This window comes from Abrus precatorius, unplaced genomic scaffold (genome assembly GCF_003935025.1).
Source record: "Abrus precatorius isolate BTA unplaced genomic scaffold, Abrus_2018 Scaffold11, whole genome shotgun sequence".
Classification (NCBI taxonomy): domain Eukaryota; kingdom Viridiplantae; phylum Streptophyta; class Magnoliopsida; order Fabales; family Fabaceae; genus Abrus; species Abrus precatorius.
In genome coordinates this window covers 14,010,669-14,037,901 of record NW_020874303.1, presented here as the reverse complement: position 1 = coordinate 14,037,901, position 27,233 = coordinate 14,010,669, and the positions used below count along the sequence as shown (strand labels likewise).

The following is a 27,233-nucleotide window of genomic DNA, read 5'->3' as shown; positions in this document are numbered from 1 at the left end:
AAATAGATTCTAAAATTTGTTTATTTGCTTACGCTTACATAAGAATGACATGAAACTCCTTATTTTGCTGGCAGTTGCATGAAATTGATGATAAATTCCTTATTTTTTTGTCGTATATATCTCAAACTGACGTTACAATCCTTCTATTTGCTAAGGGTTGCTAAACTGATGTTAAATGTTATTTTCTAAGTATTTTACTGGCAATTATTGGTAACTGCCATTAATGAACTGACGCTAAGCGACACATTTCTGACAGTGACCTTTCCTTATAATAGAATTCATCAAGTTCAAAAGGAGAGGTGTGCATATTTGTACCATGAATTTTTTAAAGACACATGAAGTACAATAGATTCTTAGTGATTTTTTCACATAAGTACAGTATATATACTTAAACACATTTGCAACTGTATAGATAATTTTTCATTATTAATTATTGTTCAACAATGTAATTATATTAATTTGTCCTCTTCTGTACTATTCTGTTATTTTGGGATATGAATTATTCCCAATTTAATTTAATTATTGATTGTCATTTGTATTATTTTGTTATTTTGGAACATTGAATTGTTCCTAATTTGATTTAAATATTGATTGTCATATATACTATTCTGTTAGTTTATTAAATGTATTTGAGATACTGAAATGTTTCTAATTATTTGTAATTCATTATAATATTACTTGGTCTATAAGGTGTAATGAAAATTTTTAAAATTTAAAATTATTTAAAAAATTGACAAGTTTTTCATAACTTTAGAAAACAATTAAAATAATCACTCTTAGAAATAGAGATTGGAGAGCAGTTCGAAAGTAGCATAGTTTGAAGAACAATTCCACTTGAAAATTAGAATCGCTCGCAAAGTGCATTTGGGAGAGCGGATCTACATAGAATTGCTCTTGAAAATATCAACTTTAGAATGAGGGTAAGAGTTGAATTGTTATCCAATCTCCATTTTTTAGTGCAGTTATTTAACACAATTCTCTAAAAGATAACACCTTGCATAGTGCAAAATATTAAAGCAATTCAAAATGCTCTATAGGTAGAGGCAGAACCACTCTCTTATTTCCTTTCTAGCATAGTAAAATTTTAGGGGTATAGAAGGTGATAAGGTAGAATTAGTCTTGGTTTTGTTAGTAAAAAATCTTGCAAAAATGTTTAAATTTGCTTAATAGTAAAGGCATTATAATAAAGTTGCATGAAATTTTTTTTCTCCATTTATTCTCCTACTTTTTCTTTTTAGAGATTTTATCTCAAGCCATAATTACGATAAGCTTGTATATATTATGCAAAATTCTTCACTTAAAATAGTTATTTGCTTCCCTTCTAGTTGCATAGTTACAATTTTTTAATTTATAAATAATAACATTGCTTAAATTTTAGTAGTAGAGAGTTGAGGTTATGCTAAGGATTGTAACACCACAAATTTTCACCACTTCTAAATTAATTATTATCATATTAATCTAAATAAATTATAATTAGATAATACATGAATATTAGAAATTAAAACACACTTAGAAAATCAACTCGAAAAAGAGATAATTAAGAAATAATTTAGTAATGTATAATCCAATTTTTAGTTAAGATTAATTAAAAAAATTATCTTAAATGATTTTAGACCATCTAAAGTAGGGATGACATAAATTATATTGAGTTGCAAACAAAAATAGAAAATAAATACAAGTTATAATGTTTGTCAAAATAACCAAAATATTTCTAGAATAGGCTTGGAATATTGGCTCAATTTGAGCAAAACTATGGCCATAAAAAATTTTGAAAATTTTATAGTAGTTAGTCCTTAGAAAAAATCATGCTGGACGTGCCAAATGACAGCCCAAAAATTCTAAGAAAAATTACACAAATCCTGCCAAAAAAGACATAAATTAACCTAAAATTGGAGACTAATTATGGGAAAACTTGATCAACAATACAAGAAGCCAATTAAAGGCCATGTGCAGAGAAATAATGACCAAGGGATAAGCCAAGGTACAAGAATCAAGAGTCTTATCTTATCTAGAGGAAGATTGGCCAATAAAAAACAAGAAGCAAGTCAACAAGTCAAATGACATGATTACAAACATAACTAACTATTAGGATTTTAACTCTAAACCAAAATTCAAACAACGAGTCATGACTATTCCATCCAAATGAAACTATAAAGTACACTCTAAAGTAACAAAAATAATCAAGAAACAACTAGGCTAATTAAAGTGTAAGTGGATAAAAATTAGAATTACAATGAGTCATGACAGAGGACATTTATTGCCATGATGTCTTTGCATATGTGCTGCCGTGAGAAGGAGCACCAAATGGATCTAAAATTTAGCATTAATACTTAGTACATGTGGAGGATTCTAGTAGTAAATCCCATGAGTAGAAAGAATCTAAGAAAAAAAAAATTCAAAAGGACATGCAAAAGTGGAGCCTATTTCACGTTAAATAGGAAGCTTTAATGCAAAGTGAGACACTTTCATCAACCTTAACCAATTTAGTAACATTCACACATCTCAAAATTATGTCAACATACACTACTTGAACCTCACAAAGCTGGACCACCCACTAATATACCTTAAAAACTCCAAATAAGACAACAAACTTCACAAAAACACAAAACATACCCCACAAAGAACCTTGCAAACAGTCAACTCTCTTGTTTGAAAATCATTAGCACGTGAACTGGGAGATGAAAGGAAGTGAAAAACACTTTCAAAGGAATAAGAAAGAGCGTGTGAGAGAAAAAAGAAAGACTTCACAAAGAACTTGCAAGAATCAACACAAAAAATCAAGTCAGGGGAGATATTATTTCATAAATCAAAGGAGTAATTTGCTAAATGAATTTGAGTCAAAGGAGAACTTTTAACCCTTTTTAAAATTTCGTGGCCTTAGTAGACATATGAAAATAAAATTGGTTGGAAAAAAGAAAACTCAAGAAAATCACTAAACCAATGAACAGGAAGTTTTACAAAAAAAATTATAATAAATTGAAAAAGGATATTTTAATAGAATTTTGTTAATGAACTTGCTTATGTGTGTGTGTGGGGAGGAGGGGGGGTTTCCATGTTTTGGAATTGGTCAAATAAATTTTGCAAATTTTCTACGAACTTGGTTGTTATCTATCGTAGAATAAGCAAATATTATTTTAAAGGCATGAGCTGATATTTTAATCTTTAATTTATGCTTGTATGGCTTGATTATAATATTATTAAAGTAGAATTCATTATTGTCACTTGGTTAGGTATAAAAAGGAATTTTTGCAAATTTTTAGGAAATATTACACTTTTGGGTAGTATACTAGTATATAGCCGTTTTTTTGTTGTTTTGGGCTTTGTAAAATTCTTAATATCATGAAAAACTTTCTAAAATCTTAGAACATATGAATATGCTATTCTGGATTTTTTGGGATTATTTTAAATGTAAATAATATTTTAAATGTATTTTTGAAGTTCTTGATAAAAAAAACTTTAAAAGAAATGAACCAAAAATGAAAAGTGACTATGTAAGGAACTTTTGAAACTTTGGACATATTTGGAACCCTGGATCATGTGAAATTTATGATGGTGACTAAGATATTAGAATAAATTTGAAAGATTGATCCTTTAAATAATAAAATACCATAAGTTTGACCCTAAATACACTTTAAAAATTCAAAATACTTGACCACTAGTGGTAAGACCAAAAAAATATTTTAGACCATGTGGAGACCTAGACTATGACCCACGAATATGGTAGAAACATACTGGACAACCTAAAATTTACTAAGTTTTGAGAAAAAAGACCTTTTTACAAATAACAAAGTTTGGGGACCAAACTGAAATCTTTTAAAAATACACGAACTCATTTGCAAAAATTTATAAAGATATTTTATTTAAATAAAGGACTAAATTAGGAGTAATTTTTCACTAATTTACTCAAATTGGATTTGAAATGAATTAATTATGATTTTTTTAATGTACTATATTGTATGTAAAGTAACTTTCTGGAAAGAACATAGATAAACTATTTTTCATTTCGAATTCTGTAAGTTTTTTTTATGGAAATAAACACTTAAAGGAAAATATTTAATATGGTCGCATGATTTTTGGTGTTGTAATAAATGAGTTATAATTTTTTTAATAATTTGTTGCTGAAACATGACAACATGTAACTTGCCAAAAAAAATAAAAATTAAAACTCAATAATATTTGTAAGTGTCTGAAATGTGCAGGTATTTTAAATTGAAAATAGACCTATAAAGAATAACCTCATTGACTTCATAATATTTAGAATTAAAATGAATTAGTTATGAATTTTCAATATATTACGGATTGAAAAGGGTAACTTGTGAACAATAGAAAAAAAAATTGAGTCTTGTTTAACTCTCTATAAGTGTCTAAATTATGTTTGTATTTTTATATGAAAGTAGACACTTACAAGTTAGTGCATGAAATCTGGAGAATTTAGAAAGTAGTCATGTCCATGAAAATGATTGTTCTCTTGTTTAAGGGATGAGAAATTGTATTAGTTGGACAAGGAATGGTTGTAAATTGTTTGTGATTGTGATAGTAAATATAAATTAATTTCACAAGAAAAGTGGTTAAAAATTTTGAGTATGCGTGGAGCAAATAATGTTTGTGTAACCATAGAGAATAGTTGAGTACCCAAGTACTATAAAAGACCTAGGTTGGCTAACTTGTGTCTTGGCAATGAGAATTGTGCTAACATATCCTTACTGGCACTGGAGCATTCCATGATTAGTGTGAGTGTGGACTGTTGGGAGTAACTATAAAGGAAATTGTAAGAAAAAATGTATCTATGGAATTAGCTAGATTGTAAACACAAAACTCTCAATGTTTAATTCAGTATTAATAATGTTAGATAATTATTTATTCCATGAAAAAAGTACACATAAAAGACATTGAAATGATTGTTGGTTTGTTGATTACTTGGACAATCATTTGAACATGTTTCTACTCATTTTAGCATTAAGTATTGCCTTATGATATAGTTATGAATGTTTATACCCATCCCTATCTTTGTGTTGTATCAATTAAATGTGCATGAATGCAAAATGAGTGGTGGAGATGCACCCATTAACCCTACACAAATCTTGATATTTAGTATGGGATTAGGAGAATGAAACTCTAATAATGCTAATAAAACAATTATATTTATGAGTTTCATTATATTAACTACAACTATTGTAAATAATTCTCATATTACACTCATAGTCATACAAGGCCCAACAAGAGTTGAAATTATTTTTCTCTTTTACTATTTAACAGCCTACTTGGGACTCAATGATGACCCACCTCCCAATAGAATTGATGATTGAGAAAAGGGACAAGTGGGAAGGGAAAGTTGTATGAATATTATGTGTGCCTAGGACTTTTTCTCGTACTTTTGTTTCTTAGAATTTGTTATATTTAAATAAATAAGAAACTTAAAAAAACTATAATATATTATCATAGACTATGAATATGACGTCAGTAAAATAGTATTACGTATAATAGAAATGTGATGTGTTAATTTAGAATTTTTTTTAACCCTTAAATTTTAACATTAGTGTACCTATATGATAATTGAAATAAAACTATTAATGATAATAGAGATTTCTCACGAATTATTTCAATTTTTTCCCTCGCCCACTCACAAGTCACAGTCATTACCTTTGGTTTCCAATTCTCATTTATTCTTCTCATTTTCTATATTTTTGCTCATGGAAAGCTTTCTTATTCTGTTACTAAAAAACGTTTACGTTATTGATGTTGAATTTGAATTTCAAGTACCTGTTTATTTAATCTATTGAAATTTAAAAAGGCTTTTTGTTTCAGAACTTTGTTATGGTGAATTGGCAATCTACATATCTTAAAAGGGGACTTTTGTAGAGGTGTTCGGCAAATAAATTGTTGATTTTAGAGGTATTCCTAACTAGTGCCTTATAAGAGCATTAGTAAGGATTCGAAGCATAGTAAAGGATTCAATAACAAAGACACTAGTTCCAATCTTTTACATCTCTTTTGAAACATAGTACCTATTTCACTACTCCCGTGTTTTATGGTTTGATCTTTGTCACTTCTGTTGTTACTCCGCATTAGTTTGAAGTGAAAATATCTTATAAATATAATTTGGCGTTTAAATCAGTTTCAAATGTTGATTGCATGGAAAGCTCGTAATGGAAAAACCAAGATTCAGTATATTTCATTCCTTTTCCCATCCAAGTACAATTGTCACTCTTGTTCGTGGAGAGAACCATTTTCAACTAAAATTTGTACCAAAATTCCAAATAATTTCCTTCCTGTCATTAGGGTGGGGGAAAAGTGCCTTTAACTTGAACAAGTGATGAATGTTGAAGCTATCTTTGTCATATCAAAAACATGATGCTGGCATTCACTTCAGATGTTCATCATCCTTGGCACATAGATCCCAAACTCACTCAGCCAACAGCATCTAAATCAACATCTGCATCTGTCTCTCCATCTATAATTCCAGCCTCAACTTCAGCATCTGCTTCCAATTGGCCTGATTCCTGACCAACATCAGTGTCTGAGCTGTGCTTCTGAAGTTCATCAGGCGTTGGGGTTCCACCTTGAGTACCAGGGACAGTGGCACCATCAAATTCCATAGGTGTTGCTGTGGTATCTGTTCTAATGCCTTCACTATCGATCTCAGTTGCAGTTGTAGCAATCTATTTCACAGTAGACAAAAAATTGATAAATTGGAACTAAAGTAATTCCAAAGAATCCGTTTAAACATTGGATTTGCTATCAAAGATTCTAAAAATGTGAAGAGACAACAAATACAATGGAGAGAAGTAGAAAGAAATATAGATAGATAACAGTTAATCTTACAAGCATCATTGCATAGGGTAGCACGGATAGCGATTTATTAAATGAATAATAATCCTAGGCACCATTTCATACGGTAGCATGGATAGCAATTTATTATTTGATATCCAATTGATAAATATACTGCAGAAAGTATAAACCAGCACATAACTAATGACCAACGTGGGCTGGATGTAATTTCTGACGCTGGACTATTTGTCAGGTATACATGCAGAAATCTGAAAAAGCAAGACTAGATGGGCATTGTAAAACAAAATTGTAACCAAAGGGTGAGGGGAAGAAAACCATGTCAGAAACATTGCATTATGAAGCTCTCTGGACCATTCAGTAGGAGATGAACAGTTTGAAGATATCTTTCAAGTCTTTTATCATTTTCCAATAAAAAATTTCCATAGTTTTCTTCAAGATTCTTTTTTGAAGGAATTATCAGGTAAATTCTATACTAGAGGTTCTTCAGGATTTCATTGATTCTGTTTGTTTGTTTTCTATATCAAACAAAAGGATTTGGCATTTTTCAGGTAAATTCTTTCAATAGGACAAACTCTTTTATTCAATGGAGCTTCTTTCCATCTTAATAAACCCCTTTGGAAGTTGAAGGGCCTGTTTACCTTAAAAAAAATTATCTTTTTATTTTTTATTTTTACTTCTAATTACAAAAAAGCCACCTTTCATTTTGTTTTATGATTTCTAATATTTGTTTAAGAAAGAGTGAAAATAACATCTTATGTTTTTACTGTTTCCTCACAAACTTTAAAATGAAAACAAGGTGACATTTTTCAAACCAAACAGCCCCTAAATTTCCCTTGATATACTTATATGTGTGTGTGTGTTTTCCTTCTCTTTTTCACTATTGAGATACAAGGTAGGTCTAAATACCTGGGTACTAGTTGGACCAAGTGCAGAGCCAGGATCAACCCTGGAAGCAGATTTTTCATGAAGGAACCAAGACACTAGTTGGCCAAAAAAGTCATGGGCATACTCTTATGTTTAAAATTCATTAAAGAAATGGCCTGTTATGCGCACAAGAAAACCAACAGCCTAGAATATATTAATGTATGTCTGCCCCCTCCAGCTTAAATATAATAGCTGAACTAGAACCAAAGCAAAATAAATTATAAATCCTGCCAACCATTCAGCGCTTTTGGGGGAGGAAGAAAAATTTGAATACTACCAGCAACAATCTTGAGCTAATGTAATTATAAAAGGAATGGAAAGTTGAAATAATCAAGAAACCTGATTTTCCTCAACTTGATGGGCATTGCCTTTTGTTTCTTCCTTTTTACTACGTTTCCCCCTGTCACTAGGTTTTGCTTGGTATTTTGATCGGACATCAGGTGGCAAAAGTTCTAGTGGGACAACCCCTTCAATTCCATGATCAGTAAACTGCAACCAATATAAACATAAATTTCACTAACATGAAAAAGTTATGCAGCATAAACTGCAGATTAAAAAGTTCATTATACCTTAGAAAATCCCTCCAAGTCTTGCCGTGCTGATAGCCGGAGACCTTTCCAACAGTAAACCTGAATTGAAAAAACAGATATGTAGAATGTATATCTTCAAGTTGAAGGTCCATACAATAAATTTGCAACCCACAAAATTTGGAGGATTTCGTTTCGTAAAGTTTATATTCTTTTCTATGGCATTTTGCTATGTATGCTGAGATTTTGAGACTTTGGTTGCAGCAAAATGCCTATATCTTTTATGAAAAATGTCTCTCTTCAGACTCGCTATAGGATAAGAATGCTATTGTGGTCTCCTACGATAAGCTTTAAGGGTGTTTCACAAGGATTTCTTTACTCTTTAGTAGGTGTGTAACTGGAGTACTCTTTCGTATTAATGTTCTGCTTCTGTATTAGCTTTGCTTTGTTCTTTCTTTTCCCAAAGAGTGTAGTTATGATCCAATTGTAAGGTATGAGTCTTGAGCCCATGTTGGAAGTATGGATTATAATGTGGGGGTTTAGAAGGCCTTTGGCTATCCAACTACAACAACTAGCTTCTGTGTATGATTCTCCCAAGGTTCTTCTTATCAAGTATTCCTTATCTTATTTATTTGCACTTTTCTTTTGTTCAAAGAAAAAGTTATTCTTTTTTTAAAAAGTTATACTTTAATACTGTCCATTAGCAGTAGATCGTTTAAAATTAAAAGGTCAGCAACTCATGAGATAAAAAATGTAGTAATTAAAATTAAAATCTCAGCAAGCAATATAGCTACACAGTAGAATGAATATGACTAATCAAAACAAAATGCAAATGAGTCCAATTTCCTTTATTGATGGAAATTTGAAGATATTTTTATGTTTCCAGAAGGTGCAAAGCTCAATGTTTTTTAACTTTTTCCATTTGAAGGCTAAAACCATGGTTAACCAACCAATCTGATTGACCCTAACAGAGACCAACGTTGTCAAGATTGTGGTTGGGATTTTATAATTTTTTGTAGGACCATGGAACTTCATCGCACCCAAAAGCTTTGGTGAGATCAGGGTAGTATCATGGAGCTAGATCATAGAAGAGGTTATAAAGGTGATCTTTAACGTGCTGAGAAGCCAGCATTTAAGAGGTGGATCAAACCAATTAGGGGGAAAAAAGGCCCAGCCAAACTTAGTTTTGTTTGGCCCAACCAAAAAACCGCATTGCTGGAGAGTATGCATACAAAGAAAACATGTCAAGGATGGCTTGCTCCTGGATAGACTCACTCTTGATAATGACAAAGAAAACAATTGCCATTTCATCGGTTCAGCTGTCATATCACACCACCTTCCATGCCATTTAAGACTACTATAAACAACACAGACCCTGGAGCATTACATAGCAGCCATTTCGTAAATTTGTTTAGGGACAGGCTTATATTTTTGGCTGTTTTGCTATCATGCCCATGGCTGTTTCAACTTTCACTCTCAGAAATCAAGAGATAATAGGCAGCCTAGCTACATTAGTAATTCTCTTCTTATTCTTTTGCGTTTTTTACTTCTGAAGATTTTGAGGATAACATATTCTCAAACTTCTTTCTTTCTTTTCTCTTAAATAAAATTCCTATTCCATCCCAAATTAAATTTTAAGCCGAGGATTACCCTGTTATTCTTGTGATGATATTCAGCCTCTATTCCAGCAGAAGGATCCATCTGTAATTTAAAAAATGCAAAGAATTTTCATATTCAGTGCAATGCGGAGAAAAAAAATAAATCTTCGAAAACAGGGAAAAATTATAATAACCAGTCTTAAAATATTATTAAACAGGGTAAGTGTAGGAAGGAAAAGAAAATCAATATGCTTGTTGTAGCTGAATAAGGAAAGCTTACATCTTCCGCTAAGGGTTTCCAGTATTCCATAATTGAAGGTGTTTGAACACGTTGAGGATCAGTTAAAGCATTCTGGTAATCAAAAGGTTGAGTGTAAATTGATAATCTAAAATAGTCAATCCATATATTCCATAACCAACAAAATGGAAAGGAAGAAATTTTCTATAACCACACACAAAAATAAAGCAACCTAAGTACAGCATCAATGCAAAGACAATAGACAATTCATTTCAACAATTATTCGATTTGGACCTGAACCCCAAAGAAACATGATCCAAATACTTCATCACAGAAAGCAACACAAGGGCATAGAGGAAGGAATTTGTTATGTCAAGTTGGAAATCAGTTAGAAGGGTAGTGGAAATATTGGGAGAATGAGGAGGGGTTGTGAGGCACACTAGGGTAATTCTTTTTAGTATTTTGACACGGAATAGCATTCTCTGTGGAGCCTCAGGCTCCAGTTGTGTCCTCATAAGAGTTAAGCTCAGTTCTTTTGAATTGAATAATACTTATAAACCGATTTCTGTTGGTGTCCTATCAGCTACATTGCCTTGAATGGATTATCATAAAGAAATGGGAATATCTAGACATATTGTAATGAGTATGAGTTTCAACTGAACAATTTAAAATAGACTGCCAGGGCACTTTGACCGTAAGTACAGAATGTCATGACCTACTCATACTCAACCCTAGTGTTCAGCATCCACAATCAACGACTACTACAGAAAGGCCTTGCATATTAACTGGCCACAGCTCCTGTACAGAGTAACATACCGGATTTTGATCCGCCCACTTCCACAACTGAGACAGTTCTTTATTACCCAATCTCCATCTTGGCCTACTGAAAATAACAAGATCGAACAAAGTAAGCGATAAAATGGGAAAAGAATCTGTATAAATTAGAAGCATAACAGTAACAACAATAACAAAAGGAATCAACAATGGATTACAGCCAAACATTTTTTCAAATAAAAAAAACCTCACGTGCTTATAGTCTTAGCCTACCTTTTCTCTTTTGGTGACTATTCTCACAAGGAAAAATGCTAAAACTAGCGCTCCTGTAAGCAATTGCTATTTCATAGTTATTAACGTTTAAGACAAATGTTCTGAGTTCGGATTTTTTGAATTACAATAACAAATTTAATATATTTTGTGAATTTTTTACATATATCTTATATCCTAAACCTATCGTATCCTATATTTTGCAAGAATACACAAATTGGCATATCAGATATGCGTATCATATCCAAAAAGATGAAATATAGAGAAAAGAACTAAATAGGACAATGAGAAATAAAGTAGAAATAAGGTGGAAAATATAAGAAAGAAAAAATTATGATAATAACAAAAAAAAAATTTAACCAAAAGGAATTAAAACATTTAGAGCACAAAACAGTAATCAAACATGCCCTTGCTACAATATTTTTTTTCTTAATAATTTTTAAAATTTTTTATATCATATAAATTATTATTTTAACATTAATACTATCTCTTAACCAAGCACATCAATACTCTCTTTTCCCCCTAATTCTCTCCTTCCATCCTAACAAATGGTTAAGTGACCTAAAGAGTTCAGTTCCATGGGAAACACTTATTTTAACATGCTTTAAGGTTGACATTGATGGGTGTGTTTTACCCCAGCCGAAAAAGGGTTATAGGACTTCTTTCAGTCAACTAGCAACATTGAAACAATGCCATCAATTGTGGTAGTGTAAATTGCCTGTAAGTACCAAACAGAAGTGTTTCAATGAACCAATAATTAATAAACTTCCCCAATTAAAACTGACAAATGTTCGTTACTCATTGCAACATCCATGTATAAATAACAAGTATTTTAATTCAAAAGCAAACATCTTAATAGAAAGAAAGGAAGAATTAATTTTTCTTATCTTCCAGGAGATTTTGAAAGATTTCTAATTCTATAAAATAAAACCATTATTAACTGACAAACATAGTTAGTGAAAGTATACCGCTTCTTGGACCCATCTGGTACTGTTTTCTTCTCCAAAGGCTGTTTTTCATAAGGTAGGCAGCCATCACGTTTCCACCACACCTAAAAAAGTACAGAATGGAATTATATTTAGGTAAATAGTAAACATAATTTTAACGTTCATGATAAATTGCAACCACATGTTTATGGGCAAGACAGTAAGAAAATATGGAGGAAAAGTTTCAGATGCTCACCCAATTCTTTTCTCGTTCCAAAATATGCTCAATTTTGTGAAGAAACTGCGTCCCTTTTGGTGGTGTCAGTTCAATAAGTTTTTTAACTCGTTCCTCACATGTCGTAATGTCTTCTTTCTGATTTAAATAAGGAAATATGCAGGTCAAGTTTACATGTAAACAATGCAACTCAATCAAAACAGCAGTTTCTATTTCTAGTCTTAAAAATTTAAGCCAAAATAAGGTTCTTCTCCTTCCACAAAGACTATTTCATGTTTCCACATACGGCAGCAAAGCAAAGAAAAATAACAGAATGGATGTTTGGAAAACAACTTGATATCTAAAAACTTTATGGAGGATACTAATGTCAGAAAAGAAACTCACCATATGATAACAGATTCTTACGACATCTCAATATATTAAAAAACACTATTTGCTGAATGTAAAATTTGAAACGGCATATTAATAAGATCATAATACCCTGGGTATAAGTAGATGATGAAACATAAACTTGGAATGTGCTTAAGCTAGGTCTATTGCATATTCCATATAATGATCCACTGATAAAAAAAAATTCAAGTTATCTGCAATTTTCCTTTCTCACATACACATTTATAACACAGGGATTGTATTTCTGTTTTCAACTTAGTGTTTGTCTCCTTATTTACTTTTTGAGTACTTAGTAGCACAGAGGATTTCTATGCTCCTGATTTCTTCTGTTTTCTTTCTTGATGAAAGATTCTCTATCATAAAAAAAAATAAAAATAAAACACTTAAGAAATGTATTCCCGGTAGGATTCTGTTAAGGAAGGACACGCCTTCAATTATAAAAGCAAGAAACAAATATAGACTTGTGGTTTTATAGGAGTAATCTAAGAGAAACAGTAGACATCTGTTAGGGTTCAAAGACTAAGAAAGATGAATATGAAAGAATGATGATGAAACTTTATTATTCAATCAGAAAGACTTAGGATTTTACACACAATTTCCAAAGTTCTCAGCTCCTATCCAGAGATTGAATCTCCCTTTCTAGAATACAATTTTCCCTCCTTTATTTCTGTTATCTCCTTCTCCATTAATACTTGCTAACTAACTAAACCTTTGACGGTTGGTCCCTTCTTCCTCACAAACACATGCCATATTCTGGGTTAGCTGGGCCTTCATTCAGCAACCATTCACTCTGATTATATTCTATATTTGTTGGTCTAACAATACCACCTCCTGAAACAGCAGCCTTGTCCCTTTGAAACATGAATTCTTCTTCCCAAGTGGCTTCAATGGCAGGCAATCCCTTCCACTTCACAAGGTATTGTTTCTACGTTTGACCCCCTGTAGTGACAACATGGCAAGCTAGCTAAGATGGTCTCTGGTTCCACTATTTCTTCAGCCACTAAGTCGCTACGCATATTGATTTCTGTATACTCTCCAACTGCCTTCTTTAATTGGAAAATATGGAAAATAGGATGGACCTGATACATTGAGTGACCGAGAGTTGCTTGTGAGGTCGTACTTTGAGGAAGACTCAATCTCCCACTGCAAACTCCAAATTCTGACAGTGCCGGTCAGCTTGTGTTTTCATGTGTATCAAAGGTTACTGCAGATGAGCCTTAAGCTGACTTAGGGCTCCATCCATGTCTTTTAACTCACGTACTACTACTTCTACCCTTATCTCTCCTTGCACTAATTTTGGAATGGTAGGAGGGCTTCTGCTGTAGACTGCTTAGACAGATGTTCCTGTAGATGCATGATATATGGTATTATACCAGAATTCAGCCCAAGGAACCCACAAAGACAAGGTTTTGGGATGATCTGATGCAAAACAACGAAGATATGTCTCCAAGCATCTATTGACAACTTCTATTTGGCCATTAGTTTGATGATGGTATGCAATGCTCATTTGCAATTTGGTGCCTTGAAGTTCGAACAACTCTCTCTAGAAATTGCTAACGAATAATGGATCTTTGTCACTCAATATGGACAATGGCAGCCCAGGCAACCCAACAATCTCTCCAGAAATTGATAACAAACAGCTTGGAATGTAGATGGTGTGTTCATTAATCCAAACGGCATGACTAGATATTCATAATGGCCTTCATGAGTTTGAAAGACTGTCTTGTGAATGTCTTCTTTTCGCATTCGGATTTGATGATCCCTAGATCTCAAATCCAATTTGCAGAAGAAAGAAGATCCAAATAGCTCATGTAATAACTCATCAACTACAGGAATTGGAAACTTGTCTGGAATAGTGATTGCGTTCAATGCTTGGTTATCCATACACATCCTCCAAGTACTATCTTTCCTTTTTGCCAATATCACTGGACTGGAGAAAGGACTTGAACTATGACGAATGATCCCCTATTTCAACATTTTGCTGACTTGCTCTCCAATTTCATTTTTATGATGATGAAGGTATTTGTAAGGGGATATATTTATACCTTTTGCCCCATGGAATGAACAATAGTTCTCACTGGTAGGAGTCCACTGGTTTTCCTAAAAACTGCACTGTGTTCATCGAATAGCCCTTGCAGCTCTCCCCTTTGAATTGGAGACATGTCTCAAAATCCTCCCAAACTCCATGATGCTGGTGCGTCCCATTTCAACCCATCCATTCCTAATTCCTCCTTGTTCAACAGACTGTACAAAGGTGTATGTTCAGCTAGGAAACATTCTCTTTTTTTATTTCCATTTTGCATTCCTTTTAACTCCACTCTTTTTCCCAGCCAATAAAAATTCATGTTGATGTCACTCCAATCTATGATAACCTCCCCTCGAGTTTGTAGCCATGTTACCCCTAAAATAACATTCAATCCTCCAATATTTAACACATGAGCATCCACCTTCATTTCAGTCCCTACTAGTTGGAGTGGAATTTGACAACACTGGCCCTTTGGTCCTCACCACATGTCCATCCCCTAGTCATAATTTGAGCTGGTGTGCACTTTCCATCTCCAATCCAAGCAATGTTATCAATAGAGGATGGCGGGTCATGGTGGAAATCCAAAAAACTGCCATAAAATTATGGCAGGTTATGGCGAAATTATGGCGGTGATGAATCCCTATTTTTACTAGTATTTTACTATAGTTTTAATCCATTTGATAAGGAAAAAATGTTGAAAAAAGCAGAAAAACTCATAAAAATAGAATGATTGAAAGTTTTCTTTAAATACACAGTTATTTTAACATTTTTGAATTTTCTGTTTATAGAAGAAAAGTAGCAAATCTGGACTCAAAGAACAAGGTTTATGGAGTGTGGGCTGGGCGTGATCATTATTGTCAGTAAAAGTGAATGATCCAAAGCTTAAATGAGAAGTGGAGTCTGTGCGTTGTCACTTTCGCTAGAAAAAGTGAGTGTTTCAGAGAGACTCCATACATAGCGAGAAGCGCGTGGTCACTCTCGCCAACGAAAGTGAGTGTTCCAGAGAGACCTTCAGCTTTGCAAGTTGCACGTAGCCACTTTTCCTCTTGAAAGTAAACACGCGCGCAACTCGACTTCCAGCTTTGCCACTTTTATGAATAAAAGTGATCATTCCAGTCTTCCAGAACATCAGATAAGTCTGCGCGTGGCTACTCTTGCGAAGTAAAGTGATAACGCACTCATTGCAGAAAATCTATAAATTGAAAAAACGCCTAGATCTTTGGATCTTTTGTTCATTTTTCATTTTCATTAGTTTTCTGGTGTTGAGGTGTTGAGAGAGTCTGAGAGAGAGAGTGGGGACGAACACCAACCTTCAAATCTTGAAGAATCGGATTGGAGATTAGCTTGAAGATTCTCCTCGTTCATCTTCTTCTTCTTCTCTTTCTTTCTCTTCTCATGTTGTAATGGTTGCTTGAACTCTTCATAGTTAAGGATTGTGAATCCAAAACGAATGTGTTGAATCGATTTTAGATCTGAACTTTGAGTATTGGATTGGATTGAGTATTTGATTATGCTGTTCATGTGGTGATTGAATGGAAATTCGGTTAACTAATCTCAGAGAAATTTTTATCAATAAAAATTGAACTTGTTTCTCAGATCTGAATCAAGTAGCAGGATTATTGATTTCTTAGAGATAAGATATCTTGATTTTGCAATCTTCTCGTTTCTAATGCTTAATGCAACATTCAATTGAACCAGATCTAAGGAATTAGAATGATTTAATTGAATGTTAGATTCATTGAGTTAAGGAATTAACCTTTGATTAATACAACGTGAAACTGATTGTCATTCCATCTAAATACTTGAAAGTTCAGAACTTTATTGAATTGACACTGAAGTTTTAGTGAAACAAATCCCTAGCTACATTTCTTACCTCTGTCAAACACACATTTTCATGTTCATTGTTCAGTTTTCTCTTCTGTGTTTAATATCAATTACTTTTCTTTTCAAACTTCATCTGAAATTCGTAAAGCTCAACTAATTGTGGACTTGTGAAGTGATAATTGAGAACTTTATTCCCTGAGGACGATATTTGGGACTCAAACACAGTTCTAACAATTTTATAACTTGCTACAATAACACTAGTACACTTGCTAGTCAAAATTACTTCTGTTTAGAAGGTGACAAGTTTTTGATAATAAAATAATAAATATATAAAAATATTATATATAGGTAATAAGAAATTATTGAAAACAAAATTAACTCAAAACACAAGTAGCTTCACCCATAATTTAATACAAAATAAACATTTTTAAGTTTTCTGTTACGTTATCTTTTTTTATTTATCTTTTCTTCCACAATTCTGTTTTAGGGTTCCAATAAAAATGTTTACTTTTTTTCTGTCCCACAGTTTTTAGGTATTTATAAGAATAAAAAAGACTTTTTCCACTTAAAAAATTTAGTTTTTCCTTTTTGCCCTATGTTTTAAGTTTTTTTTTAAGGGTAAAATAGTCTTATCACACTACTTCCCTAACCCTTTTTCTTTCTCCACTTCTGTTCGACGCTATTTTCTCCAATATCCATCTCTCTCTCTCTCTCTCTCTTTTAGTGGGCCATCTCTATCTTTAGTTTGGGTGGCTCCCTTCCCTCATTTGAAGGATCAGTTGCTGGAAATAGAGGTTGAAGTTGCCGGAGATGGAGGACCAGTCGCCGGAAATGAAGGTTGAAGTCACCGGAGATGGAGGACAGAAATGCAGTACTGACAATGGCACCCCAGCAAAACAAAGAGAAGATTGAAGAAGAGAGACACCTCAGCAAAATGCAGAACGAGATTGTCAAAGAGAGAGATCGAAGAAGAGAAATAGATTGGAGATAAGAAGGAAATGTTTATTTGCCTCACGAAGAGGGGAAGAGATGTCACCTTAGGGTTTTCCTGGACAGATCAACCTCTGGAACAGGTCAGGTTGTTGGCCCAAACATTGCAAAAAAACCCATTTTTCTGAAAAAAAAACGTCATATTTCCGCCGTTTCCTCCATGGCCACCATTACCGCCATGTGTGTAACGACCGCCATGAAAAACCGCCACACATTGCTATACCTGTAATGGCATCCTTCAAAAACACCATGCCATTCCACCGTGGCCCTTTTTTAACAACACTGAATCCAAGTGAATGTGCAATTTCAGGGGCCACAAAATTATCACTAGCCCCACTGTCTATCAATATTACTACCAGAACTCCACCTAACAGCCCACTTAGTCTCATTGCTTTTGCACCTTTTGGACCCAACTCAGAGAAGCCTAATAGACCCATCACATTGCATTCGAGTCCCTTGTCCTCTTCCACCTCATCAACTTCTACCACTTCTTAATCTTTGCCATCCATGTCTCATTCATTCCCAACCAACAGCATGACACATAGAGTTTTGTTTGGGCATTGATGTTTCGGCCCAAATCTATCTCCGCACTTGAAACACAGTCCCAACCTTCTTTCTACCAACTCTTCATTTGTGAGATGTCTAACACCCTTGGATTTAGGCCCTGCTCCTCTACGATCACCATCATTCCTACTCACACTCAAATGAATCGTAGTAGTGCTTGCTGAGTAATTTGGCACTTGCATCTTCAACCCCATATTCTTGGAGGTCGCTCCTGTTCGTGACAACCCTTGCTGGATGATTGCAGAAAACTCCTTTCTTGTCCTGTTTTTCACCCCTATCACATTCGCATAGCCTCCTCCAAGAAAACTCTGATTTCGTGCTTGCCCGAGCTCGCCTTCACCTCCTAATTCTGCCTAGCAATCCTCATAGCTTGCCTTCTCGTCATCAGATTAAAAGTCTGAATTCTCAGTCTGACTTTTGATTTCAAATCCCCCATGAAATATCCCAAATACAATCCTTCAGGTAATTTGAGAATTTGTGATGCCAACACCTTGAAGGCTCAATATACTCCTCTACAGAACCCTCCAGCTTCAATAAAGGCATTTCTTCAAAAGAATTATCAAGTCGACCTACCCCAAATTTGACAATCAAGGCTTGTTTCAGATTGTCCCACATAGGTTCTTCCTCCTCCCTCCATAAGTTGAACCAATGGATGGTGGTTCCCTACATGCATAACTTGGCAAACTTCACCTTTATCATTTCTGCCGTCTCATGCACGTTGAAATAGGTCTCACTCTTGCAAATCCTCCCGCGGGATCAACTCCATTGAATGCTAGAAGTTTCACTTTCTTGGTTGGAGAACGTAATTCCCCAAAACTTCCACACCCCCTTCAATCATTTCGCGAGGCCCCACTATTTTGATATTCCTCCTCCCTAATGCTATTAAATTTCTGAATTTCTATGAGCAACATTTGTTGTGTCTCTTGCATTCCCAGCATTTGTTCACAGAATGTTGTTTGCCGCTCCACTTGTTCTTGATAAGACGTCTGCATAACCCCAATCACCGATTCCACTTGCTGCATCCTTGTTTTGAGGACATTGACCCTCTCACTAATTCTTGTTGACAAGGGAAATTGTATCCAATAGGTCGAACCAATTGTTAGGATTCAAAGATTAAGAAAGATGAATATGAAAGAATAATGATGAATCTTTATTATTGAATCAGAAAGACTTAGGATGTTTACACACAATTTCCAGAGCTCTCAGCTCCTATCCAGAGATTGAATCTCCCTTTCTAGAATACAATTTTCCCTCCTTTATTTATGTTACCTCCTCCATTTATACTTGCTAACTAACTAAACCTTTAACGGTTGGTCCATTCTTCCTTGCATACACATGCCATATTTTGGGCTTAGCTGGGCCTTCATTCAGCAACCGTTCACTTTGATTGTCATCCATATTTTCTGGTCTAACAACATCACTTCAAGCAAGGCAATAATAGGAAATATGGAGCACTAAGAAAGACAAGTAGAGGAAATTTGATACCAAAAGTACAAATATAACCCAGAAGCCAATCTAGTATATACTGTATAATCTAAAGAGTTCAAGACAGACAACACTGACCATGTTTTCAGATGGCAAATCCTTGTCACCTTTTCCAGGGGCCTAAAAGCAAACAAAGGAGGAATCATCAGCTAATATAGATTACTTACGATAGACATCACACAGATATTAATCATTAAGAACATTATTACCTTCAAGTAATCAAACAATATAAGACACTGCACAAGAGCATGACGTCGAAAACTTGGGTCCTTTAACTATTAGGAATTCCACCAATAAAAAAAACAAAAACAAAAAGGGATCTTGAGTCAGAACATGAACATCTTGACTGAAAATTGATCATGCACTTTTAGTAGTAAGCATCAAGACTTAGTCAAACTGCTTACCTCTAGACCCATCAGTTTGCTGCTTGTAAGATATTTTATACTAAAATTAACTGCCTCTTCCTCCAAATTATTAGCATCTCCTTCTTCATCACTCAAAGGTTGTGCTTCAAATGTATTCAATACAACCTTTTATCCAACAAAAATTATGACATAAAAAGTCAAGAACTGAAGCAATTCCATATTTGTAAAACAATAAAACACATGCACACAAACAGAGAAGAAACTATCATATAAAGGATTACCGACAAACTGGAGGTGAATTTCTGCCACTTTGCTGGAGCATGATTAATGGAAGTAGGGTTAGAAAAATATTCCTGCATCAAATAAAACTAGACTGATCAAACATGCATGCTTTAAGATTTTATTTTTATTTTTAAAAAAAAGCAGTCAAAGTGTGTGATTCTGGCTCTAATATGTAGAACCATTCATCAGAAACTTCACCATTTTAAGATACATCAGAAAACAATGTACGTCAATCCACTTGTTTAATTTATTTAAAAAATTTCAAGCTACCAATTTTATGATTGCCCCCCAAAATTATCAGTGCTTGCCCCAAAAAGTAACCATTTTGTATGTTTCTTACAGAAACAAGGACCACCCATGAATTTCAGATTTTGTCTTGTTAGAACTTTTTGAAGAAGCTGAGAAAAATATAATAATAGAGGGTATTCTCCTAACAGCAATAACAATAACAAAAATAAAACAATAAAAGCAATGAAAAATGTCCATGCATATGCTCAAAGGAGCTCTCCAGTCCCTCTGAATGTACAACAACTAAACCCCTTACTGATGACACAAAAGGACAAACATAAAAATATGACATAAATAGACTTGTAGGTCCTGATTTGATAATTTAGTTGTATTTATGATATGGTCATATGATATTACAAAGCAAGTTGAATAAGTAGCGTCAACTTAAGAAAATGGAAGAGACCACTTTTCCCACCTCAAGAATTAAATTTTCATTGAAGACCTACCTGGAGACCCCAAAAAGTTTGATAAAAATTGAAATCAATACATATGCCTGGAAAGAGAGGTAAAAGAAATTATTAGCTAGAATTATAAATTAACCCTTAGTTAAATATTTGTATTAATAAGAATGAATTAAGAATGGCAATTAAGAAAGCTTAGATAATAAGCAAGGATGTACCTTCCAAGGGTTCTTTTTCATATTTTGTTTCATTGGATGTGTTAAAAACTCCTTTGATATTTAAGGCTGCAAGTTTTCATCAATAACTATAAGCGACAAGGTACCAAGAAACGGAAATAAAAAAAATATGAAGACAGGCTTCACAAAAATTATACCTGATCGCTCCGATAATGGAAAGAAATGAGCTAGAAACATGAGAATTCTTCCACAAAAGACCACATCATTTGCCTAAAACATGTAACAAAAAAACAACATTGGATTATGGATGTCATGGAAAGAATATCCAAATGCAGAGATTTATTCACACAGAAATAGGGATCCTACACAATCCTTAGTCCTGACTTAATCAGTACTACTCATTCAAGAATCAAAATTATAAAAAAGTCAACAAATGAGCAGTTTATCCTATAGCCACAAGAATGGAACAAAGAATATATATATATATATATATATATATATATATATATATATATTTGGGTGCCATTTGGTTTGGGAAATTTTTTTTTATTTTAACTTTTAATTACAAAAATATCATCTTGTTTTCAGTTTATTGTTTGCATAGAAAACAGTGAAAACATAAAAGGTTGGTTATTCTTCTTGTTCTAGTAATGAAAAAGTTATAATTGCCAATGGTAGTGTCTCACTTATTGTAAGCAAAGGTATCATCCCTTTATCTGTGTTAAAATGATCCACATCAATTACGAATATGCTAGGTTGTCAACAGCGCACAATAGTGCCTCTATAGCGGCATTGCGCCACATCACAGCGGCTTGCCACTATTCTCGCATCGTCACATTGCATTTTTTCATCGTGGCTATTGCAGCTGCTATAGCAGCAAAAAATGTGACCCACGTTAGGGCCACTATGTGGAAGAGATTCAATAGCTCAAATATGCCCTAAATTTTTAATGTTGGTTTGGGGGTATTTATTTTTGGGGTTTTCATATCATAATAAAATGGTTTCAAAAGGGTTCTTGAGAAGAGTCAATCCATTCCTCTCTTGATTTTTGCATGCTCTTCTCTCTAGTCTCTGCCCCTCTATTACAATGCGACTCATCAGCCCATTGCTCTTTGACAACTTTCCAGCCATGTCCTAGTATTTTCCTGTCAGAACTTGGTGTGTTCCGGTGAACCCATGCTCTCTCTCCACTGATTCTGCATTTTCAGTCAAGCGCCCTGTTTTCCCTTGTGTTCTCACTATTCCGCTGGTTGCTCTTCTTCTGTCCATTTCCTCCTTTTGTTTATTCTCCTTTTCATCGTGTTTAGTTGGTTATTGGTTATGATTTCTATTCTTTTTTTTTTTTTTTGTCTGAGTCCTCTGCTTGTTCTAATTTTTTTGTTCTCTCAAGTCTAAAGGTTTTTGTCATCTGTCTCCTAAAGACCCAGACTCATTATTATGACCAAGCTCTCTCCTTGCAATATACTTGAATATTTTGTTTAAGACTTGTGATTTACAATTGTCAATTATGAATAGGTCATGAATTTTGGGTATTTTTTAAGTTTAAGCATTAACATGTATATAGTATAAATTATGTAGTCTGCATGTAAAATTTCAAAATAGCAATTATCCCATTAAGCCCCATACCACTAGCATTTTTTAGAGTCAGCTATTATCCAAGATTGATAACTGTGGAAATATTACCAAAATCTTCCTTACAAGACTCGGGCAATCCTCCTCTGATGACTAGCTTTAGCAAATGGGTTAAGCTTGATTTTCTAATACAGTATTAGAACCAATCTAGTTTGAATGTTGAGCTACTCGCAAATGCCTAATCTTACAAACTTCATGCACCAAAAATCCAATCCTAAAGGTGAGAGAGTGTGTTAAAATATTATATATCAGCTAAAAACGTAGTTAACAATTAAAATACTCATTATAAAGCTAGGACAAGCCTCCTGCTATGAGCTAGCTTTCGAAATTAAGTCCAAGCCCAAATTTAATTATCTACTACAAACCACTTGAAATCCATCCTTCATTCTCCTAAACTTTCTTATAATCTTGTCTGCTAACAAACTTTGTTGTGATACTAATTGCAAGGTTGTATTCATGGATTCTTTTTGTGTTTTAGGACCAGATTTTGGAGTAGATGATTGGCACTGCTGGGATGATAGATGGATTCTACTACTTCAATAAAGAACCTTCCAAGGATAAAATAGCTCAAGGACAAATAATGCTTTGGCATTTTTTATTAGGATATCCAGGCTTGTAGTATCTTAAACATATGTTTCCAACTTTATTTCAGGATGTAGATTGTTCCCCTTTTCAATGTGAAATTCATGGTCTTGCTAAAAGTTATCACATTTCTTGTACTCCAAAACCATACTATGCTCCTAAACCTTTTTACTTTATCCATAATGATGTTTGGGGTCCCTCAAAAATTACTACTCAATTTGGAAAAAGAAGGTTTGCAAGCTTTATTGATGATCATACATGATTGTATTGGATATATCTAATGCGTGACAAGTCAAATGTAGCAACTTTGTTTGAGATTTTCTGTAACATAGTTGTACACAATTTAACATTAAGATAAGTATACATCTTATTAACAGTAGAACTGAATATTTCAATAATTACCAGGGAAATTTCTCAATAAAATAGGGAATTTAGCAACAATTTACGTGTCCTAACACCCCTCAACAAAATGGCATTGCTGAAAGAAAAAATAGGAACTTAAAGTTACTAGAGCTATCATGTTCCATATGAATGTCCCTAAATATTTGTGGGGTGAAGCTGTCTTAACAGCTGCTAAATGAATAAATAGGATGCCTACACATGTCCAAAAATTTCTCACACCTGTAGAAGGTTTTAAAAGATCTTTCCCAGATTCTTAAATGCATACTGATTTGCCTAAAAAAAAAAATTATATACACTATTTTTGTCCACATTCACATCAATTCACAATCTAAATTTGATGCTCAAGCCAAAAAATGTGTTTTTGTGGGATATGCCCAAGATGCGGTCTATCATGAGTTAGCTTTTAAATGGTGTATTACCGTATGGCTGTATTGATGAGTTAGCAACTTTAACCGTAGGATATATTTATGATCTAATCAATGGCAAGGGCAATTAAGTATGTACAGGTAAGGAAGATAACAAAATCCCTATGGTTGAGATACAGCAGAACAATGCCAAAGGCCAATGACAGAACATCAGACTAATATTTTGGGGGAAAAGGTAAATGTGTTTGTGGGTGGCTCAATGAGGTTGCATCGGCACCAAAGTTGTGTGGTGGTTGGCAGTGGCAGTCTGTTGGTGCATGGTGAGGGATGTGGCAATGGGTTCAGTGATGCCAAGGGGATGTGACAGGGTAGGTGGTGGTTCACCGAGGAGGCTAAGAGGTTTGGGAAGGACAGTGGTTTTTGGTGACAGTTGGATAGGCTCTAACACTATATTAGAAATGGAGATGATCTAAATCAAACCCAAAAACTAGCTCACAGGGAGGGATCTGGATTTCCCAAGAATTTATAAGGACTACTTCTTACGCCTCATACCTACCCAATACAAAACATCTTAACATCATAAAAATATTTTTTTACACCAAATTTCAAAGACCTAATTGCCTTTCAGTTTTTGGTCAGCAGCATAACTCCTGCCTATCAAAGTGAACATTACAGAAAGCTTTTTGGCCATGCTCACAGCAGCTGATAATATGAGAAACACCCCAGTGTATTGATAGACATGAAAGTATTTTAAAACAATGGGGAATAAATAACAGTGTCTTGATGCAGTTAATTGCACGTCTTCCTAATATGCAGTATTCATTGACTACTGTTATTGACAATTTTACCATATAGTAGAGGTCTAACATAATGTGGTAAAACTGGTCCAGTATAGTAGGAGAAAGAAAGAAATAGATCTGTATTATTCACAAGTACTCCCTCTGGTCGATGTGACCAAGCGGTAGAAACAATACAATGTGCACAGGGTACTCTAGAGACCTTGAATACTCTCCCAAAACCCATCCATTCCCTTTTTTCACTCCCCTTCCTGTTATATCCCCTTATTCTATTACTGATCAGTCCTAACTAATTCCGTTAGTTAGGTTCTGGTCTCCTATCTTATTCCTATTTTGCCTTGTATACACTTTCTTTAATATTAGTCTGCTATCATAATGATGACAAACAATAAATGCCATTTGCATCCAAATGAATATGAACAAAAAAAAAAAAGGGAAACAAGAAAAAAGGAGAGACAAAAAGAGCACTCAGAGTTGAAACACAAACAAAAGAAGCAGGAATAATAGTTTGATCTTTAGAGACGGTTTAAATTTGTGTTTGGTGAGCTGTGAAAAAAAAAATTATTTCAATAATTGAGTATATCTATAAGCAGTCATCCTCATCATTGACAGAAAAAAAAAATTATGTTTGAAGATATTAGGTAAAATGAAATTAAGATAACAATTTGCTTTTGTTTGGATTATATAAAAAAATAACCCCATGTGTCAAGAGAAGTATTGTGGAAAACTATAGAAAGGAAAAGATTTTGTGTAACATATATTCAAACTAGACAAGACATGTTTGATAGGATAACTACAAACGTGAGAACTCCTGATATCACATATCTAACAACTTTCCTATAGGGATAAACTTATATTAGGACTTTACTTTGAGTGTTTACTTGTTTAACCTATTCTTAAATGTGCTTATAAATAGGATACAAAAATTATCCCCAAGTGCATACTTTGGATAACATAGTTTTGGTCAAGGAATCAAAGAGGTTAACTTTAAACTCGAACTTTGGAAGCACACTTTGGAATCTAAGGATTTTTGTTTGAGCAGAAGTAAATCATAGTATATGCATTGGAATTTTTACAAAAAGTAATATGTTGATTATGCATTAAAAGTTAAAATTGAAAATGACGTAATCAATGTTGTCAAGATCGTGATTTTACCTAGGATCGGGAGGAGGGTCAAAAATTGTAAATCGTGAAATCGTAAAATAGATCGTACGATCCTACCAAACATGTAAAACTATACTTAAACATACATATAAGCATAAAAAATAACAAATAAGGAAATTAACATCTAAATAACATAAAAGTCATAGATTCTAGATCCAATACAACACATAATTAGTCAAACTAGTACTAATTTATTACAATAAATTTTGCAAGCCCCAATCAGAATAATCATCTTCTAAATAGTCATATTTATCAATATCATCTACATTAACCTCTCCATCATCATCAGCAGGTCCACCCACACAGAATTGAGACAGACTCACCCAAATAGAACCAGCCACACCCACAGAGAATTGGGAAACAGCAGTGAACCGGAATAGCAAACCACCAAACACCAATCAACACGAAACCAATAGGAGGAGCAAATCAGAACAGCAAATAGTGACCAACACAAAACTAATAGCAAACCAGAACAACCAGCACCAACCAACAACAAACACCAACGAACAGTGACCAACCACACCACCCTGGGTCGCAGCACGAAAGAGAGAAGATGAGACTGCATCGCACCAAAGAGAGAAGATGAGAGAATGGGTCGCAGTCGCACGAAAGAGAGAAGATGAGAGAATGGGAAAATTTTGGGGGAAAAACTACCCTACATATATTTTTAAAAACGGGTCAGAAAAACCTGACCCGGAAACCCAACCCACAAAAGCCCAACCCAAAAATTCAAGGCCAGAATCTGATCTAGAAAGCTGCGCCCAGGATTGGATCGGATCTCCGATCCTACAATCCTGTGGGAAAAGATCAAGATCTCAGCCAATCTTCCACATTTGCAATCCCCATTCCAATCAAGATCGCGAGGGTGGTTTAGGGTTGTAAAATTGTGCAATCATGCAATTTTAATCGCAATTTTAACAACATTGGACGTAATATCACAGGCATGGTAGTTAAAATCGCAATTTTACACGTAAGATCGTACGATTTTACGATTTTCTCATGCCTTAGCAATCTCGATCACACTCTCTGACTCGTTTTGCTAGGATTGGTAAGATCATAAGATCTCATAAGATCATATATCGAACAATTTTTCCGATCCTGCTTGAACTCATTTCTTTTGAAAAAAAACCAACTCTTACCCGATTTTCATTGGCTCATTAGATTAAAGACTTTAACTCATTCATTTTGGCACTTTACTTCGCCTTTTTTTTTTCTCTCT

The 27,233-nt window shown here is 34.0% G+C and overlaps 1 protein-coding gene across 6 annotated transcripts in view; it reads right to left on the bottom strand.

Annotated features, from left to right (window-relative positions):
- Positions 1 to 6,103: 6,103 nt before the first annotated feature.
- LOC113853985 (THO complex subunit 1) overlaps positions 6,104 to 27,233 on the bottom strand; it is a 32,828-nt gene continuing 11,698 nt past the window's right edge. For 3 of the 6 annotated variants that reach the window (XM_027484750.1, XM_027484752.1, XM_027484751.1), the window contains 15 exons: positions 21,270 to 21,342; positions 21,115 to 21,180; positions 20,942 to 20,988; positions 20,207 to 20,278; positions 19,965 to 20,090; positions 19,770 to 19,835; positions 19,639 to 19,680; positions 12,303 to 12,419; positions 12,089 to 12,171; positions 10,893 to 10,959; positions 10,119 to 10,190; positions 9,891 to 9,941; positions 8,283 to 8,342; positions 8,053 to 8,202; positions 6,150 to 6,659 (listed from right to left, as the gene is read on the bottom strand). In XM_027484750.1, coding sequence (XP_027340551.1) covers positions 6,408 to 6,659; positions 8,053 to 8,202; positions 8,283 to 8,342; positions 9,891 to 9,941; positions 10,119 to 10,190; positions 10,893 to 10,959; positions 12,089 to 12,171; positions 12,303 to 12,419; positions 19,639 to 19,680; positions 19,770 to 19,835; positions 19,965 to 20,090; positions 20,207 to 20,278; positions 20,942 to 20,988; positions 21,115 to 21,180; positions 21,270 to 21,342 — 1,344 coding nt within the window. In that variant the 3' untranslated portion in view covers positions 6,150 to 6,407. Of the gene's footprint in view, positions 6,660 to 8,052; positions 8,203 to 8,282; positions 8,343 to 9,890; positions 9,942 to 10,118; positions 10,191 to 10,892; positions 10,960 to 12,088; positions 12,172 to 12,302; positions 12,420 to 19,638; positions 19,681 to 19,769; positions 19,836 to 19,964; positions 20,091 to 20,206; positions 20,279 to 20,941; positions 20,989 to 21,114; positions 21,181 to 21,269; positions 21,343 to 27,233 lie in introns of all 6 variants that reach the window. The other 3 variants (XM_027484748.1, XM_027484747.1, XM_027484749.1) reach the window with 3 other exon arrangements.